The sequence below is a fragment of the Varanus komodoensis genome, unplaced genomic scaffold, assembly GCF_004798865.1.
Source record: "Varanus komodoensis strain SLA01 unplaced genomic scaffold, ASM479886v1 scaffold42, whole genome shotgun sequence".
NCBI lineage: Eukaryota > Metazoa > Chordata > Lepidosauria > Squamata > Varanidae > Varanus > Varanus komodoensis.
The window spans coordinates 1,408,853-1,429,350 of record NW_025335972.1 but is presented as its reverse complement, the minus strand read 5'-3'; the positions used below and the strand labels follow the sequence as shown (position 1 = coordinate 1,429,350).

General features: G+C 49.0%; 2 protein-coding genes across 2 annotated transcripts in view; both read left to right on the top strand.

Moving 5' to 3' along the window:
- Nucleotides 1–20,498, top strand: part of PLXNA3 (plexin A3) — an 82,893-nt gene that overhangs the window by 38,061 nt on the left and 24,334 nt on the right. Inside the window, exons 12-18 of the mRNA XM_044443756.1 lie at nucleotides 1,175–1,271; nucleotides 2,136–2,326; nucleotides 3,392–3,537; nucleotides 17,879–17,999; nucleotides 18,251–18,387; nucleotides 18,936–19,109; nucleotides 19,966–20,059. Coding sequence (XP_044299691.1) covers nucleotides 1,175–1,271; nucleotides 2,136–2,326; nucleotides 3,392–3,537; nucleotides 17,879–17,999; nucleotides 18,251–18,387; nucleotides 18,936–19,109; nucleotides 19,966–20,059 — 960 coding nt within the window. The remainder of the gene's footprint in view (nucleotides 1–1,174; nucleotides 1,272–2,135; nucleotides 2,327–3,391; nucleotides 3,538–17,878; nucleotides 18,000–18,250; nucleotides 18,388–18,935; nucleotides 19,110–19,965; nucleotides 20,060–20,498) is intronic.
- LOC123030127 (pollen-specific leucine-rich repeat extensin-like protein 2) lies at nucleotides 10,216–20,306 on the top strand. Its single transcript, XM_044443765.1, has 2 exons — nucleotides 10,216–12,551; nucleotides 20,296–20,306. The coding sequence occupies exon 1, from the start codon at nucleotides 11,397–11,399 to the stop codon at nucleotides 12,453–12,455; it is 1,059 nt and encodes a 352-aa protein (XP_044299700.1). The 5' UTR covers nucleotides 10,216–11,396; the 3' UTR covers nucleotides 12,456–12,551; nucleotides 20,296–20,306.

Sequence of the window (20,498 nt, the reverse complement as noted above, 5' to 3'; positions counted from 1 at the left end):
ACTGAGGGGTACAGCCGCTCATTTAGTTGAATTGCATTTTCCATTCTGATTCTTGGCACTTATTGTTGGGCAGGAAGCAGTATAGCCTGCCCCACCTTTGGGGCCCTCCAGATTTGCTGGGGTGCCATTCCTATCATTCCCTGACAGCATGCCCAACCATGCTGCCTAGGAATGTTGGGAGGTGCAGCCCAGCACCCCTGGAGGGCCCCAAAGGTGGGGAAGAGTGAACTAGGAGAAGCCAGCCTTAGTTCTTAGAAGTTTTCAGCCCTGCGTGTTGTGGATTTCTGCCTACTAAATGCTAAAAAGTAAGCACATACTTTCATATGGAGGCCCTGTGAAAGCAATATTCCCACCTTTTCAGGTCAAGACCACCATGCTTGCACGCCACTCCAAAGCAGATTGTACTCTCCTGTCTGGAGCCCAGAAAAAAATGGTCAAAAATAAGGGTGGCAGTAAACAGGAGTAACGGTGCTACAGAGAACTAGGGGGTGGGCCCTGGGATAGCAGTAAACTCTCAGTTAAATTGTGGCCCATCTCACTGGCAGTCTGTTTGGCACCTGGCCCAGTCATGACAACATGCAATCTATTTATAAAACTACTGCGCTTCTCCCTCTTTATCACTGTCACTCTTCCCACCCCTTGGCCCATGTGGTAACACTCTAGATGACGCCAGCCCCATTGCCTAGATGGGATGTGTGTGTAGTGTGTGTGTGTGTGTGTGTGTGTGTGTGTGTGTGTGTGTATAATGGGGGTCACGGAAGAGTGTGACTCTTGGTTACTGTTGATGAATCCCTGTGGAGGCACCTCACATGCTGCGAGATGCCAAAGATGCAAGAAATGGTGCAATGATGACGAAATCCATAATAATGAAGGCATTTATTCAGTTCCAGTTTGAGCCAAGAGCAAGTCGTTCCTTTCCATCCATGATCCTCATGAGCAGGAGGTTAAAACCAAGCGTCATGGGCAGACTTTAGGCTGCCAAAGGCTGGGCAGATCATAGCTCCTAGGGATCTGGCCACCAAGCGTCCTCTCGCCTTCTGGGAAAGTGCCCAGTAAATCTCTTTACTCTCTCTTAGTTTGTCCTGATGTGTGTTGCATTGCAGAGTTACCCATTGCTGCAGAGCAATATTCATACCTGGTGTTTTCATAATTTGCAATCCACCTCTTTCCTCAGTATTGGTACGATGGTGAAGAACTTGGGGAGCTGCCCCTGGACTTTGATGTTATCTGGGATGGAGACTTTGCCATTGACAAGCCACCAGGGTTCAAAGGTACCTGTTATACAATGCCTGTCTTCAGCAGGGGCCTGATTTCTCATCTTTTTACCATGAGAATGAAGCAAAGGCTAAAACTCCATGCATCCCCAGCCCACTTAAGCCAGCACTTGAAAAGTCTTGCTGCACCATTAAGACACCAGTTCCTGCCACCTTTTAGCTCCCCCTGTTCCATCAACCCCACCCTAAGGGTGCCTCCTGAAGCATGGCCCTCCACCTTTCTGTGTGCCAGGGTGAGCTTGCTGGAGTTTGCCCTGAATAGATCCGGATTTTACCACATGGAACAGTAATGTGAAAACTGAAACTTGTTTAAGATTGCAGAAAGGGAACTTAATTCCAGCTTCCCATCTAAGGTAACTTTCTCCAACCTGGTGCCCTCCAGATGTTTTGGATTAAGATTCCAAGCATTCCACTGAACCTTGACCATATTGGGAAAAGCTAGTCTATTAAGGGGCTGAGGTCTCATTGCAGGGCCTCAGGCCCATGGGCCAAATCCACCCTATCTGGGATTCCTACTAAGCCCTCTGTGGTTGCCTGGCATGTTTGGTTTCCTGTTTCTCTGCCCCTCCCCTCCTGACACTTGAAATGCCCCTTCGAAGGCTTAGCTACTGATAGTAAGAAGATTAAGCTAAAAAACGCTGGAATTCTGTCCAACTTGGACACATCCTGTTTTGTCTTCAGCCCTGCTCACCACAGGAATGCTACCCCTGAGTTGTCTCTCTGGTATTGAATTTAGCCCTCAGGTTGAAAGAGACTTAACGGCCTTCTCTTATAGGACAAATAGCAGAGGGCAAGCCTGTCCTGAGGGGAACAGGAGAGCCCCCTTCCTTTTAGCCATGCTCTGTTTGTTTCCTCCTTCAGCTCTGCTGTACAAGTGTTCGGCCCAACGCTCCAGCTGTGGGCTCTGCCTCAAGTCAGACCCGCGTTACGAGTGTGGTTGGTGTGTCCCTGAACGCCGTTGCCTCCTGCGCCCACACTGCCCCGCTTCCCGGCAGAACTGGGTCCCGTCTGGCCGTCGTGGGGTCCGCTGTGCCCATCCCCGCATCACCCAGGTAAAGCAAACATGGGCACACACATAACCATATCCCTGCACTGTATACTTGTCTTTGCTTACTCATGTATTGGCAATGTATTGTCCAGCTTTGGGCTCTAATGCATGAGAGGAAGAAATACATTTCCCTGCCCACTTTTTCTACGCCATGCTTCATTCTGTACACCTGTCCTGCAGCTGCTCTGACATCACTTACCTCATCACTGGACACTGCATTTGCACAAAGCTTTGAATGTGGAGCCTTGCACTCATGCCATGGTGCACAGAATCACATGGGTCAGCCTTGCGCATGTTGCAGCCTTGAGTACGTCCTGGCCTGCCTGTTTGGAGACCCCTCAATAGCCCTCCTCCCTCAACGAGCCTCCCTTCTACCACCATTCTTGCCAGCTAGTCTGGCTTCTCCTCCTCCCCTTTCTCATGATTGCTGCCATGTTGGCTTTGCCTCCCCAGCACCACCGTGCTCAGGGCCAGAGTGAAAGGGAGGTGAACAAGCAAGTGGCAGCAGCCGAGAGGAGCAATTCCAAGCCCCTGTCCATGGGCCTCTCTTGGGGTGTGGGCCCTCAACAGTTGCCCAGCCACGCCAAGCATTGACGCTGGTCCTACTTATGTATGTAGCCCCCTACTCAAAAATGAAACCTGTGAGGCTTGGGTCAGGGTTTCACTTTATCCTGGCCTGGAGGTGGAGCCTCCTGCTGTGGTCAGAAGAGCTTGGCCACTTCTCATGGTGTCTATCGACTTGCTCGTGCTTTCAGACATTGCTTGTGTGAGTGTGGGGCTTTTCTCAAAACTTCAACCCTACCACTAGCGTGGAGTATCTTCAGGTTCCAGGGTCAGGTGCAGGGATGCTATGTGCCATAGAGTTTCTCTCCTCATGAGCAAACTAAGGAGTCCTGTCACAGCAGGGCAGGATTGTATGTCCAGCAAGATAACTAAAGGCTTAACTGCTTGTGCTTTTGAGGAGAAATGCTTGTCCCTCTTTGGGGAATGAACACCTTGCCTTGTGGAAGCCTCCTAGGCTATTTCCAATGAGTCCCCCCTGCTCTTTTCTCTCCCCCTTGCTCTGTAGGTATTGCCACTGACTGGCCCCAAAGAAGGTGGGACGCTGGTGACAGTTTGGGGTGAGAACTTGGGTCTTTATTTCAATGAAGTGGGGGTACGTGTAGCTGGAGTGCGCTGCAGTTCTCTTCCTGCGGAATACATCAGCGCTGAAAGGTGGGTGAAGACTTACTATTTTTTTAAGCAGGAGTGTTGGCTATGGGGAGCCATGAAAGTGCAGAGCAAAGGAGTCTGAGCTTGACCAGGGAGAACAAAAGCAACTGTGCAACACAGTTTGTAGGTTCTAAATAGGCCTGACTTGGCTAAACCAAAATAATGAACAGCATAGCATGTGAAAAATAATCCTTCCCCTAAACCATTTCCCATCTTCCTTCCTACTTTGGAGATGGAGTTCCACTAGATATTAGTACATTCTACCCAGGTGTTAAGAACCTGCTCCTGCTAACTGGCTTTCCACATCATTATTTCAGTTCGCCCTGGAGTCTGTTGGCACAGATTGCTTCACTCCAGGACAGATCTGTTGCTTTTGCAAGGAGGGTCTTCTGGTGAAGAATTGCACAGACACCTGTCCCAGGTGCTACTGGAGCCCTGCCCAAGCTTTTGCCTTCAAGGGATGTTGGACCATGACCCCCATCATCCCAGTCAGCATTGGCCATGCCTATTGGGGATCATAGAGGCTGTTGTTCATCACTTCTGAGAAGGGAAGTTTGGGAAGCCTGCAACTAACTAACACAGGGAAATACTGGAATGTCAAAAACAATTGTTACTAATAATATTTAGCATTTGTTTAGAGCGCTTCATGTGCATTAGGTTAGGACCAAACAAGACATTATCTGCAGATGTGTGTCATATTCCTCTGAAGTTATTTTTGGTTCTTTATTTTAAAGAAAACAGCTTGGGAGGCTGACACTGGAAGCAGGTATTGAGCGATGCAGGGAGAACCTGCATTCTTCGTTATGGCCTCTGTGCATCACATATATGGGTGCTGTGCCTACGCAGTGCCTTTGGCCGGAAGATTGATAGCTAACGGTTTTGGTGGGAAGCTCCCCTCCCCGCCCCATAGCTTATATAGAGCGGAGCATCTGCCATTGTGTTCAGTCTTTGCGACAGCCATTTGTTGTGCCTTGTGCCGCTTTCGCTCTTGCTCTGACCGTTCCTCGTTCTCACTATTGCGATTATTCTTCTCTCCAAGTTTATTATCCCTGTTTTCCAGTAGTTCTTGTTGTTTCTCTTGTTCTTCTTTTTCTTACTTCTTTCTTTAAAAAAAAAAAAAGCAAAAATATATTATTACCCGCTGCACTGTCTTCTCTTTTTTCCTTTTCTACAATGGCTCAATGAGCGGCTTTCCACAAGTGCACGGAGTGCGGGTCTAAAATGTCTCCTGCAGACCCGCATGACCTATGCCTTCTCTGCTTGGGGGAAGGGCATAGGACGGATAAGTGTTCTCACTACCTGGACTTCTCCAAGCAGGCCAGGAAGAACCGTGAGAACAGCCTCCGGAGACTTCTGTGGGACCATGCACTCCTTCAGTTGGACCCACTAGTATCTGCTCCAAAACTGGGCTCTTCTTCTGTGGTTCCACCCTCACGCCCTTCGGACGAAGGTGATCGTGGGCGATCAGCCTGCTTCTTCACCTAAGAAGAAGCATGAAAAACGGAAGCACACTGGTTCCAACAAGCCGTCTGACCACAAGAAGGCTAAAAAGGATAAGACCAGGAAGCCACCTCAGAAGACCAAGAACCCTGAGCGCCCCAAGCACCGAGACTCGGATTTGTCAGCCCCTTCGGTCCCGACGGCTGTCCCAGTACCGACATCACTGGGCCCAGCGCTTCAGGCGGCTATGAGGGTTACATCTCTGGGGTCCCCTCGACACATGGACGAGCTTACGTCGGAGCCTCTTCCAGTTCCACCGAGAGAATCGATCTCCAATGGGGAGATTCGGGATTCCCCAGCTAGGACTAGGTCCCCCACGCCTATGACCCTAGCTACACTGGAAGCGGACGTGGAGATGTCTCCTCCCAGGAGCCGCAGAAGACATTCGTTTGAGAGGAGATCAGAGGGATGGTACCCTCCTCACCACTCGTACTACCATGGATGGGGGGACTCCTGTTCCGTTGGGCACTATCCAGCCCCAAGGGGACGTTCCTCTCCACCAGCACCAATACCTTCAGTCCCGAGGCGTGCCTCGCCGATACCGACTAGGGAAAGCAGCCGGTCCTTATCACCGGCAGAGTCTTCCTCCTCGGCTCCTCCATATTATGGCATGGACTCCGACGACTCTGACGTCGACTCCACCTCCCCGGACGCAGTAACTTCCCAGGGACCTGGGTCGCCTGACGAATCCCACATCTTTTTTGCGGTGTTAATGTCGCGTCTTGTCCAGTCCCTTGAAATTGATGCTATACAACGGCCTAGCCCCAGTACAGACAAATTTTACGACGTCGTCCGCGGGGAACAGTCGACGTCGATCGTGCTGCTGCTCATCACCACCTTGCGGCAGGCTATGACCCAACCGTGGGACCTGCCCGCCCATCCCCAGCCAACTTCACGGAGGTACGAATCCATGTACCAAGTTCGGGAGGAGGATATCCCCTTCCTCCTCTGCCACCCTAATCCAAACTCGGTCGTGGTGGAGTCCTCCCAGGGCAGAGAGGCAAGAGGTCATACCATGCCTTGAGACAAAGAAGGAAGAAAGATCGATTCCCTGGCCCGACGAGTATACGCTGCCTCTAGTCTCAGGCTTAGAATATCTAATTATGAGGCGACACTGGTGAGGTACCAGTATTTCATTATGCAGAGCCTCAAAAATGTCGTCTCGGCTCTTTCAGATAACCAGGGTGATCTAGCAAAAGTTTTTATAAAGGAGGCCATGCAAGTCGTGGTCCAGCAGCTGTCCACTGCTCGACACCACGTGGACACGGACCCGAGGGCCTTGGTCAGTGCCATCTCCCTCTGGAGGCATGCGTGGCTGCGCAACTGCAATTTTCTGGAGGAGATGAAGAGGCAGATAGAGGAAATGCCCTTTGATGGGTCCAGGCTCTTCCATTCAAGAACCGACCACAAACTCAAAAAAAATCCACGAGTCCCATATGATGGCCCGGCGGATGGAGCTCCAACCTCAGACCAGACGTAAGTGGTCTTGGACCCGACCCTCCTACAGGCAGCCGTACCAAACCAGACAGCAGCCCCAACACCGGCAGCAGCAGCAACAACGCCGCCGTCAACAGCCCCCGCAACGTTACCAACAAGGCCGTCGTCGCTTCAACAGAGATAGAAGGCAACGTTGACAGGATGGGCGAACCATTCCTCTCTTTCCTACTCTACCCACCCCCCTCTCATCTGGGGACCGGCTGAGAAGCCGACTCCCCATTTGGGAGTCCATCACATCTGATCAGTGGGTATTGTCCATCATTCAGCACTGATATCGGATAGAATTTGACATCATTCCTCCATCGAGCCCGATCCGATTCACCTCATGCTCGCCGGTATTGCTCGATGAAGTTCGACAGCTTCTTCGTAAAGGAGCGATTCGTCAATTAACTCAGACAGACGAACTTCACGGATTCTATTCGAGATATTTTATGGTCCCGAAGCGGGATGGTGGTCTTCGTCCAATCTTGGATTTACGAAATATTGATCGGTTTATCACAACGAAAAAATTCAGGATGACCACCCTTCATAATATCCTACTGTTGCTGAGGAAAGAGGATTGGTTCGCCTCATTGGACTTGAAGGACACTTATTTCCACATTTCCATTCACCCTTGTCATAGGCATTTCCTTCGTTTTGCTGTCGCATCCCAACTATTTGAGTTCACAGTGTTGCCCTTCGGACTGGCTACTGCTCCGAGAGTATTTACCAAGTGTATGGCTCCTGTTTGTGCCTTTCTATGGCTCGGGGGTGTGCAAATTTACCCTTACTTTGATGACTGCTTGCCAGTCTCCCAAACCAGAGAGAGACTTCTTGCCTTGATACATATGACCTGTGCCCTGCTAGAGGATCTTGGACTATGTATTAATAATGAGAAATCTTCTCTTCTCCCGGTACAAACGATTACTTTCATCGGAGCCCGTCTAGATTCTACGGTGGCAAAAGCCTTCCTTCCTCCGGACAGACAACAGACTCTTGCTCAGCACATCCATCGAATGCGACGAGACATGACAGTTCCTGCCCGGTCCATCCAGAGACTTTTGGGGCATATGGCTGCGTCAGTTGCCGTGGTCCCACATGCCAGACTTCGCCTTCGTCCTCTGCAGCTTTTATTCAACAAAATGTTTCAGCCGCAAAGGGATCTACCGACAAAGTTGATTCGGATTCCATCCTCTGTTCTCCACTCTCTGCTCTGGTGGTCAGTTCCAGCCAACCTAACCGTGGGGGTTCCATTCTGACCACGATGCCCTTCAGTGACCCTCGGTACCGATGCATCCCTACTGGAATGGGGAGCAGTGTGTTCCGATCTATGCGCTCAAGGCGCTTGGAATCGCCGAAAATCCAAGAATCATGTCAACTTCTTGGAACTCCTGGCTGTATTCAAGGCTCTACGTTTGTTCGAAGATGTTCCTTGACATCGAGTCATTCGGATAACCTCAGACAACGTTGCTACGGTCCGTTATCTGAACAAGCAAGGTGGGACAAAGTCTCCAACTCTGGCCAGACTATTGATGAAAATCTGGGAATGGTGCATCCCAAGAGACATTACTCTGGTGGCAGTACACCTTGCTGGCACAGACAATGTGGAAGCCGATCTTCTGAGCAGACACATGTCCACATCCCACGAATGGGAACTAGGCTCCCAGACATGCAACCACCTCTTCCATCGATGGGGTTTCCCAGACATAGACTTATTCACCACCCGACAGAACAGGGTATGCGAGAATTTTTGCTCGAGAGCGGGAATCGGACAGGGATCATTAGGGGATGCCTTCATGATCCCTTGGAACAATCTGAATTTTTACGCTTTTCCTCCGATTCCCCTCATTATGAGAGTGATACCGAAGATAATCCACGATGGGACCACGGGACTGCTCATAACACCTTGGTGGCCACATCAGGCCTGGTTCTCAACGCTTCTTCACATCTCTCAAGCAGAATATCTTCATCTTCCACTCATTCCGTATCTCATAACCCAGCGAGAAGGCACAATTCGCCATCCAGATTTAACGTCGCTGAAATTGAAAGCTTGGCGAATCCGATAACAGCTAACTCAGTACCAATGGTATTTACACATGATTCGGATCCTGTCCTCGGATCCGACATGATGCTCCATGCTTCAAATCCATTTGTCCTCCCCCCGTCATCGGATTCAGCGAACGTTCCATCGGATTCGACAACTTTTCCTCCGGACATTCAGCACATTCTTGATTCTGTGTTAAAACCATCAACACGGAAATCATGCGCAGCTAAGTGGTGGCGATTTTCTACTTTTGCCGAGTCTCGTTCGTTTCTTCCACTCTCAGCATCCATAAATCAAATCCTTCAGTTCCTATTAGAACTTCACCATTCCGGACTGAAGTCATCTTCTATTAAAGTGCATATGGCAGCAATTTCCTATTACCGTGGCATAGTTCAAAGCTTGCCCATTTTCTCTCAACCACTTATAAAGAGATTCCTTAAGGGACTTTATAACCTTAACCCGACGGTTAGACTAGTGATGCCTACGTGGAGTCTTTCCGTGGTCTTACAAGCGCTTACAAGGGCTCCTTTCGAACCCTTGGTGACAATCGATTTACGTCTTGTCTCTTGGAAAACGGCATTCCTTGTTGCAGTAACATCAGCTCGAAGAGCTAGTGAGCTCTGTGAGTAGATCCTCCATATTTAAATTTCCACAGGGAAAAAGTTGTCTTATTCATGGATCCATCCTTTCTTCCTAAGGTGGTCACCTCTTTTCACATGGGACAAGACATTGTCTTACCTGCCTTCTTTCCATCTCCCACGAATCCGCTAGAGAGATCCTTACTCACACTTGATGTATGGCGCTGCCTGGCCTTCTACAGATCAAGGACTGAGTCTATTCGACATTCCAACAGGCTCTTTCTCAAATACTCTGAACAAAATCAGGGCCTTCCAGTTACCCCTCAAAGACTCTCCAAGTGGATAGTCCATACAATTACTCCCTCCTATCAGCTGGCTAGGATTGACTTGCCTACAATGCCAAGGGGTCATTCTGCTAGAGCTGTTGCTACGTCTTCTGCTTTCGCGTCAGGAGTTCCAATTGATGATGTCTGTAGAGCTGCCACTTGGGCTACTCCATGTACATTTGCTATGCATTATCGGCTGGATGTTCGTACCAGACGACTGCTCCTTCGGCAGAGCCGTTCTCTTACCTATTCTTCGCTAAGGACACCTTCCCTCCTTCACTAAGGGTAAGCTTGCTAATCTACCCATATGTGTGATGCACAGAGACCACGACGAAGAAAAGCAGGTTGCTTACCTGTAACTGATGTTCTTCGAGTGGTCATCTGTGCAGTCACACAACCCACCCGCCGTCCCCGCTCGGTGTCGGTGAGTGGAAATATTTTCATTGGTACTGTACCATTTTTTCTTTCATGGTACCGATATTATCTATAGTAGAAACTCCTTTTTTCCACATGGGGGCGAACATCCAGTCTTCAAAGACGGAACAAAATGGCGGACGCTCCGCTCTATATAAGCGATAGGGCGGGAGGAGCGGAGCTTTCTGCAAAAACCGCTAGCTATCAATCTTCCGGCCAAAGGCACTGCGCAGGTGCAGCACCCATATGTGTGACTGCACAGATGGCCACTCAAAGAACATCAGTTACAGGTAAGCAACCTGCTTTTTTCCCCTGCCCAGCCTGCCCTTAAATTTCTCCACTCAGCTGCTTTTTCTCCCATGATGGAAAATTAGAGTACAGATCCCCTTCTCTTTGCAGCTCTTCTGCTCCAGATGAGAACCTCCAAAGCTGGCATACAAAGGCGGGGGGAATGTTAAGTGCAGCTGTATGTGATCCTTCTAGGGCCCCTTGAAAGGCATATCAGAAGAGGAGCAGCCAAGATGCGCACCATGTGCACACAGCCCCATTACTGCTCCCTTAGCAGAGCACAGGAATGGAAGCAGGAAATTTTTAGGCATTCTGACTCAGCCAGGAACCATTGTTTCCCAGTTTGAACAAAATAAGATACTATGGCTGATGAGGCTCCCTGATCATGGCTCATGTGAGGGGAGGGGAGAAGGGGCTGCATGCACAGGGAAGGCCTCTTGCCAGATCATCTGAACTTAGCCTGTGAACTCCTTGGCTTGTCCAAAGCCACCAGTGAGTTTGTAGAGGTGAAAAGGTTTGAACCGAGGATTTTCTGTCCGGCACTCCTGCAGAACCAACCTATACAGCTTTGCTCAGAGGTGCGTCTGCTATGTTCAAAGGGCTTACTCCCGGACGAGTGTGCATAGGGTTGCCACTGAAGCCACTGTACCTGCTCTCACCTAGAAGTCTCTGTGGGCTGCATTGCAGCAGGGAAACATGATGCCCTGGCAGCAATTATATAACTAGTTTAATTCCTTGACATCTGCTTGTGGCTGTTTCAGGTTAGCTCCCAAGGCTTACCTCAGAAGCCAGTGTTGCATCTTGGAATGCATGAAGCTTGTTAACTGAGCATGTGCAGAGTGCTTTTCAGTTGCAACACCCAGTTCTTCTTCATGGTCTCTGTACATCACACATAATGGGTACTGTGCCTGCATAGTGCCTGTTGCTGGCCAGAATACCGAAGCGGCAACGGTTTTTGGTGGGAACTCTGCACCCTTCCCCCTTGGTGCTATATAAGGGGGAGCACCCGCCATTTTCCTCAGTCTTCTTTCGACTGCCGATCACATTGCCTCGAGCCATTACCTTGTCTTCTCGTATCTGGTAATTCTTAATCATTTTCCCCTAGTTGAATCCAAGTTATTTCTCCTTGTTTCCTGATTACTTCTTTCCTTCTTACTGTTCTATTAAAAAACAAACAAACATATAGTTAGTATTTTCTTCTTTTTCTTCTCCTTATCTTTGCTATTCCCTTCGGCAATGGCTCAGTGTGTGGCTTTTCGAAAGTGTTCAAAATGTGGGGCTAAAATGTCCCCAGCTGACCCACACGAGCTCTGCCTCCTTTGTCTAGGAGAAGGGCATCGCACAGATAAGTGCAGGCGTTGTCTAGCCTTTACCAAACAGGCCAGAAGAAATCGAGAGAATAGGCTGAGGAAGATCCTTTGGGATCAGGCCTTGCTAGCTTCTGACGAGCTCGCCGCTCAGCCTATGTCGGCCGGGCCTTCTATGGTAACCTCCCCTCGACCATCCAAGGGAGCTGCTTCCAAGGAGATCTCTCGCTCCTCCCATTCCTTGCGCAAACAAAAGGAAAAGCGGAAGCATTCTGACCACGGGGATCCATTGGTCCTGAAGAAGGCTGAAAAGGATAAGTTGGGCAAGGCTGCTAAGAAACGCAGGCCCACTCCGGAACCACGAAGGGATTCGGATTCAACCGTTTTGTCGGTCCCGACAGCACCATTGGTCCCGACAGCTTCGGCACCGACACCGAGGGAGATGATGCAAGTCACACCTCCAGGATCCTCACAGAGAGTTGAGCCGGTGGACCTGATTATGCTACATCCACCCGAACCAATCGTTCATGGGTCGATGTCGGAGGGGGAGATTCGTGACTCTCCCCCAAGGTCCTTGCCGTGCCATCAACCAGCCCGTTTGCCGACTCCAGTGCCATCCTCCCCGGAGGCTTCCAGGAGGACTATGGCAGTCGAGCCTGTCCAGCAGTGCCGCTCATTGGGACAGTCCACTAGAGCATGGATACCGATGCTGTATGAAGGACCGGAGGCATCTCAACCTCAATACTGGGGACCACCTCCATTCGGTTACTACATGCCTAGGGATGACAGCCATCAATCCCATCAATCCAGGATGGAAGCTCCATCTACTTCGGCCCCAACAACCTCCCGCCATCCTTCTCCTCTGGCTCATTCATCTTCCAGCCCACCTTACCCATATGATTCGGTATCGGAGGACTCGGATGACTGCTCTACATCCCCTGCAGCAGTCATCTCCACCCAGGGACCTGGGTTGCCCGAAGAGTCCTAAGCCACCTTTGGTGAGCTTATGGGCTGACTGACAAGAGCCTTGGAGATCGAGGTTGAGCATCAGCCCAATACAAATAAGGACAACTTCTATGATATTGTCCATAAGGAGCAATCATCCACAATTACCATCCCACTGATTACAACCTTACAGGAGGCTATGGAAGATACATGGACTTCCCCTGATCAAACTCAATCGACATCGCGGAGGTACGAGTCCATGTATAAAGTCAAAGAACAGGACATTCCCTTTCTTCTATGGCACCCGAAGCCCAATTCAATCGTGGTCGAATCATTCCAAGCGCGAGATAATAGAGACCACTCGTCCCCAGGGATAGAGAAGGGAGAAAAATCGACCTCATGGCAAGGCAAATTTATGCGGCAATGGGATGGGGCTCGAGAATTTCTAATTACGAGCAGACGATGGAGAGGTATCAGTATTTTCTGATGCAGCGACTGGACTTGATTACCTCGTCCATCCCAGAGCAACAACGTGATCTCGCCCGTGTCTTCATAAGAGAGCCGATGCAGCTGGCGATTCAGCAGCTCACCACAGCCCGCCATCATGTCGACTGCGATTCCCGCGCTCTAGTTGGCTCAGTTGCTCTCCGAAGACATGCTTGGCTGCGCTCATGCAACTTCCCAGAAGAGACCAAGAAACGGATCAAGGGGATGCCATTCGATGGGCCTCTTCCATGATCGGATGGATCACAAGCTCGAGCATATCTATAATGCTCGAGCCACCGCCAGAAAGATGGAAATCCCCATCTTGAACCGCCGTAAGTGGCAACAATCCCAATACCCTAGATATCAGCCTTAGCATCGATACCAGCCACGTCAACAACAGTTCCCCCAGCAGCAACAGCGGAACTATTCCCAACTGGCTGCCCAGTATCAACAGGGCCGCCGCCAACCTGCCGATAAGAGGCAATGTTGACAGACACTGCGAACCAATCTTCTCCATCCCACTATACCCCTCCCCCCTCCCTATGGGGGCCGGCTACAAAGCCGACTCCCTCTTTGGGAGACCATCACATCTGACAAATGGGTCCTTTCTATAGTTGAGTTTGGATACAGAATCGAGATCGATATTGTTCCTTCTTCGGGACCGATGTTATACACCGCCCCATGGGAAATCCTTAGAGAAGAAGTATCTCAATTACTTCAGAAGGGAGCAATCCGCCAAATCTCCTACTCAGATGAACTTTGCAGTTTCTACTCGAGATATTTCACGGTACTGAAGAAAGATGGCGGCTCACGCCCCATACTTGATCTAAGAGGCGTCAATGCCTTTATCACGACTAAAACATTCCGTATGACCACCCTACAAATCATCCTTCCTCTGCTAGAGAGAGATGATTGGTTCGTTTCCACTGACTTGAAGGATGCCTATTTTCATATCAGCATCCACCCGTTTTATAGGAGGTTCCTCCAGTTTACAGTCGGTTCCGACATTTTTGAATATAATGTACTCCCTTTCGGACTTCCTACAGCCCCTAGGGCATTTACGAAGTGTATGGCTCCAATATGTGCTTACCTTCGCCAGTGAGGAGTTCAGCTTTATCCATATTTGGACGATTGGCTTATCGTCTCTTCTTCTTGGGACCAACTTGTTGCAGATGTTAACACTACATGCACTCTTCTGGGGAACTTGGGGCTCCTTATTAACACCGAAAAATCCTGTCTCACTCCTTCACAGGTCATCGAATTTATAGGAGCGCAATTCGATTCGGTTCAAGCACAGGCATACTTGCCATGGACCCATATGGACAGACTCTCTCAGTAGCCCATCAGGTCCAGAGAAGTAGTCGGATCCGGGCGCTGCTCATACAAAAACTGTTGGGCCACATGGCTTCCACAATCGTTGTAGTCTTGAATGCCAGACTACAAATGCAGCCACTCCAATTGTGGTTCAGTGTGGCTTTCCAGCCCCTCCGCGATTCCCCAAGACAGCTTCTCCCCTACTTCAGTTCGCCAGACGCTGACTTGGTGGATGAACCCAGACAATCTCACAGTCAGTGTTCCATTTCACCAGCAACAGCCTTCCATCTCGCTCCACACCGATGCATCTCTCATGGGATGGGGAGCACACTGTTCCAACCTACGAACACAAGGCACCTGGCAAGCACACGAGAGTTTCAATCACATCAACATTCTCGAGCTGCTGGCAGTTTTCAAAGCACTCCGATCTTTCGAACCTGTACTACGAAACCGATTGGTACAGGTAGCCTCCGACAACACGGTTACTGTGTTTTACCTGAACAAACAGGGCGGCACGGAATTGGTACCATTGGCTCAGCTATCCATACAGATCTGGGACTGGTGTATCCCCAGAGGGATCTCACTAACGGCAATCCATCTGGTGGGAATACACAACCAAGAAGCAGACACCCTGAGCAGGAAAATGTTGTCTACCTACGAGTGGGAACTGGACGATCAAGTGTGCAGAGACTTATTTACCCGATGGGGTACCCCAACACTAGATCTGTTTGCGACAGCGTCAAACTCAAAATGTGTGACCTATTGTTCCAGGGCAGGAACAGGTCCGAACTCATTAGGGGATGCCTTGATGGTGAGTTGGTCAGATTCATTCCTGTACGCCTTTCCACCGATCCCGCTGATCACTCACACTTTAGAGAAGGCTGCTCGGGACCGAGCACACCTGATTCTCATTACTCCTTGGTGGCCCCACCAACCTTGGTTCTCCACCGCTCTCAGGCTGTCAAAACACATGTTCTTTCATCTACCACGGATCCCCACCTGATTACACAAGGGAAAGGGACAATACTTCACCCTGACCTCAACACTCTCAACCTTACCGCGTGGCTCCTGCACTAACTGCCTCTGTCGACTCCAACGTACTTCAACAGGATTCCTCGGTCCCGACGCCAGAATGTCATTCAGTACCAGAAGAACCTACCCGAATATCTTCCGAAGCTACATCACAGCAGGAAATCGACTTTATCTTACAATCTGCCCTTCGACCGCCCACTCACCGATCCTATGAGGAGAAATGGAGAGATTTCACCACGTTTGCGAAAGCCAATTATTTTACTCCGGAATTAGCTTCCGTCGATAATATCCTCTCCTTCTTGCTCTCCCTGCATCAGTCTGGACTTAAACCCACGTCGATCAAGGTCTATATTGCAGCCATATCGCACTTCCGCGGTCTCCTCTTGGGTTCATCCGTGTTTTCCCACGCACTCATGGCGGGCGCTCTGCCTTATATAGCACCAGAGGGGAGGGGTACGGAGTTCCCGCCAAAAACCATTGCAGCTTGGGTATTCTGGTTGGCAACAGGCACTGTGCAGGCACAGCACCCATTATGTGTGACTGCACAGATGACCACTCAAAGAACAACAGTTACAGGTAAGCAACCTGACTTTCTCTTACATCTGGGAGATTTACCATTAACAATGTTATTTATTATTAACAAAATTACAAAAGAAATGTAAGAAGAGAGACTACAAGTCTTCCTTACCCTTCTGCCTTCCAGAAGTTTTGGATGTTAATTCCCGGCCATTGGGCATGCTGTCTGGGGCTGATGGAGGCTGAGGTCCAAAACATCTGGAGGGTACCAGATTGGGCTACAGGACTGGAAAATATATTCAATAGAATGAGTTTAAGGCCATGCAGTTGATTCTTTATGAAAAGATATACTTTCATCTGCACAGTTGTATGTTCAGAATATATGTTTAAATTGCATAGAAGGTCAACAAATTATGTTTCTGTCTCTTAAAATAGGACCTGTTGTCTCTGCTTGCCCTGTTTGTCTGAATTCACATATATGTGGCGTATTTCCCACTTAAACCCTGCTTGAGAAATAGGTTTCCCACTCCCAATTATTCTCTTTCTCTCAGGTAAACCCTGACATAAAGCTCCAAGAACTAACATGTCAAACTGGGCTTGAGTTTCTGATAGCTTAAAGCAGGGGTCCTCAACCTTTTTCACCAGGGATCAGTTGAAAGGTGCCGGTGGGGCGCGCGGGCTGGTGCGGTGAGGCAAGGCGAGGCAAAGTGGGGGTGGGCACATGCTGCAATTCAACAGTGGTGCGCGCGCGATGCAGCAGCTTGCTCGCTTGGAGATCGTTTTCTTCGAGTGAGTCCAAAACGATCTCCGAACGAGCAAGCCGCCGCCTCCCCATGCGAGTGCGCGCACGGCGCATTGAAAACCTCTGAGGCAGACCGGATAAATGGCAGGTTGGATCCAGCCTCCGGGCCATAGTTTGAGGACTCATGGCTTAAAGCTCTGAAGTATTTGTATGTGTAAGCAAGATCCACATTGTGCTAAGCTCATTGCAACTTGTCTGAAGACAATTTGGGCATCCAGACTTGGGGAAAGTGCCCTCCTAGTCTAAATCAAAGTTGATGTGCCAGCCTCCCCCGCAATTGGAGAAACCTATCTATACTTCTTTTTTTGTGCTGGGAGGCAGGCATTCTGGTCCTGTCTTTGGCAAAGAGACTTGAGGAGGAGAGGTTAGGCCATGCCAAAAGTATTCCTGGTATCCTGGCAAAGTTAGAGGATGTGCTGAAGACCTTTCTGAAAACAGTAATGCTGAGGAGACAGAAGACATCTCTCAGGACTTGAGAAAATACTTCTGAGGGAGGGGTGCTAGCTGTATTCAGAAGATTAGAGGTGGCAGGAAGATGAGGGAGAGAGCATGTGGACTGGCAGCCTGGTGTGTACCCCCTAAACTAGCCTGTTGCCTTCAGGTGCAGTAGAGCAGTGGTTCTCAATGGGGGCCAAATGCACCCCCAGGGGGCCATGCCATATTTCTAGGGGGCCACATTAGGTGCCATATTTCTGTGGGGCAAGCCAGTCTTAACCTCCAGGCATACAATCAGTTTGTCTTAATCCTCACATCTCATTCTCTGTGCTAACTGCTGCAGCATAAACATTGAAAACTACTACAATTTACAGTAACTACCTTAATGAAAAAGTCAGTTTGTAATGTAATTTTAAACATTAAATTTTATCTGCATTAGAAACCAGTTTAGACTAATAAACAGTGCAGATGGTAATGTACCTTTTTTCCAGCTAACAACAGTTACAAGGAGGTTCACTGAGGTAAATGAAGCTCAGAGGGGACCCATGAGCAAAAAAAAAGACTAGGGACCCCTCTAGCGGGGGATGCGGCACATTTGCTAGTGCTGAAGAAAGAGTTGGCTTTTGTTTGTGGAATGGGAGGGGCTGCCATCTTGTCCTTTGCCTCAGGCAGCAGAATGTCTTGGGCTGGTCCTGCCTAACAGACGAACCAACTCAGGAAGAAGTTCTGGCCAGACCTCAAGTCCTTCCTGCATGGAGCAGGAGAGGCAAATGGTGGGATGGTGTGGGGATACTACAAGGGCAAGAGGGAGATAGGCCTGGGGGCATTTGTGGGGAAAAGGGAGCTCTGATCTCCTGACAAATCTCACTGCCTCTCCTCAGGCTGGTTTGTGAACTGGAACCCTCGCTCTTGCCTGACCCCCCTCCTGGGCCTGTAGAACTCTGTGTGGGTGACTGCAGTGCTGACTACCGGACCCAGTCAGATACTCCCTTCACCTTTGTGGTAAGCAAGGTCTGGGCTGGGAGGCTATACTCAGTTTAATTTAGATAATAGGCATTAAAGTACCAAAGAAATTGTTCGCTTGCATTTTAAATATCAGAGTGCATTTGTGGGCAGAGGGAGGCATAATCTTCTGGGTCCAGGATCCCAGAAGTAGTTATTTCAGTCTTGAAAAGGAAACAACTTGGGAAAGGGGGAATTATTTGATTGGTGAAGTTCAGAAGGCAATTTGTTACCAATTTCTACCCATGTAGACACCAAGCTTTTATGGAGTGGACCCAGAACAAGGTCCCACCTCAGGTGGGACAAAAATCAGTCTCTTGGGGACCCATCTGGATGCTGGGAGCAATGTCAGTGTTGCAATCCGTGGCGCACCATGTCGGTTGATCAGGTACTTACTATCAGATATTCATGTTTCGGTAGCTAGGTTCAAGATAGTATTGCAGAAAGAGAAAAGAACATGTTCTGTGTGTTTGATGTTATAAAGCTTTTTCTGTAACTGTTCCAGTGTGATCAATGCAGGTCATTCAGGTACCCTTATTTTGTTTAATCCTCTGGACCACATTAATTGTTTGCAGCAGCTATTTTCTAGGTAGAACCAATAAATGGAGAATTACTTGATTAAATGAGTGGGTTATCAGACTAGGCCTTGATTCAAATCTGCACTCGGTCATTTAGGTCCCTTGGTGACTCTGTACCAGATATCCCCTCAGTTTGTTTATGGATATAAAGAAAATAAAATAATTGAAAGACCTGAGATCTAAGTTATATGATGGGAGGGGCACAATCTGTATACACTCAGAGGGTACAGAGAGGATGAGGGAGGGGAATGGAAGGTGGGAGTTTATCTTTAAGGCTAATTTATTTGTGATGGGGGCGCTTTTCAAGATGGTGACTAACTCTCTCCCCATCCCTCTCCCCTGCACTTATTCTGCCCAGGCGTAGCGCAGGGGAGATTGTCTGCCTGTCTCCCCACTCAGCACTAGGCCCAGGCCTTGCCAATCTTAGCCTGCGCATCGATCGTGCAAACATCAGTGCAAACGGCACCGTCTCCTTCCGGTACAGTCCTGACCCAGTAGTCACAGCAATAGAGCCCACCTGGAGCATTGCCAAGTAAGTGATAAGAGTGCCATGTGAAGTTGCCATAATAAACTAGCCAATACTTCCTTGCTGAGCTCCTCCCTCAGCTGTTCCTACTGGGGAAGATCCTGAGGCTTCCTCCCAGCCCCTGACTCTTAACAGGAAGATAGGGCTTCCCTCCCTCCTCTTATAAAAATGTTTTCTGACCCTTCGCTCCAGACACTAATGCTTCATCCAACATTTCAGGGTAGTTGGGGTGGGAGATGATGTAGTCTGTTTCCATCTTCCTGTTTGTTTTGATTGGAGTGTGTGCCTGTGTAAAAGCACATATGCTGTGACTCTCCTTTCTTCTTTTCCTTTTTCTTGTTCTCTCTCCCCTTTATATTATTCCAAAGGCGAGTATTATATTGCAATTATTAAAAACAGATTTCTGAATTATAGACATATATTTCAAGTTTAAAGGCATTGAGAGGACAAAATGTAGATGGTAGGGTCATTCATCAGGTGAAAAAACATATATGTGTATGTGTGATATAATTTGTACAGGCACACAAACTTGCACACAAACCTCTGTCTCATGGACATGTCAAAATTCTTAGGATTGCTTTTACACTACCAAGAAACATGAAGTTTCAAAGAAAGTAAGAAGCACTGGATAGCTGAACTATAAAAGGGAGTAGAGAGCACAAGTTTTTCACTTTATTGTATGAAAACTTTCCTCTATTTGCTTGCATAGGACTGCACTTGTGCAAACTGTGTTCCTGATTCAGTAAGTTGCTCTTATGAAGGTGGGAACAGAAAGTGGGGTGCTCTCAAAGCCATGGATTTCCTGTCCTTTGCATCATCGTATTTGAATCCATGTCTTCCTTTCCTGCCCTTCTCCTTGCAGTGGTAGTACCAGTCTCACAGTGAGCGGGACCCATCTGCTGACAATCCAAGAACCACGGGTTCGAGCCGCTTACGGTGGAATAGAAACCATTAATGTGAGTCTTGAAAGTCTTAACAAGTGGAAAGCGAACAGGGTGGGAGAGAAGGAGAAATTGCTGCCCAAAGTAGAGGAGTAATTAGTTCAGTTTGAGTGATCTTGACCTCAGCTGATGAGACTTCCTGTAGGTCATCCATTCAGACTTGTAGCAAGAGCAGTTTGTTCCTCTGTTGACAGCCTTCTGGAGGGAGATGGCAGAGGGCGCGACTTGTCCAAGCCGTTTTGCTGCCTGAGGCAAAGAACAGGACAGCACTCACCCACTCCGTATACACAAGCCCACTTGATTGGCAGCTGATCCTTATTTCCATACTATTGACGGGACAATGTTCCCATCCCATGGCACACACAACATTCCCCTCTGGCAGTTGTGGCCAGGTCACCTGCTGCTCTGCCCCAGCATTTGTCGCTGGAAGTGTTTGTTTCATTCTATCTGCTGT

What these genes read in the sequence shown, in the direction of transcription:
- LOC123030127 (XM_044443765.1), top strand. Translation starts at nt 11,397, where the DNA reads ATGGCTCAGTGTGTGGCTTTTCGAAAGTGTTCAAAATGTGGGGCTAAA.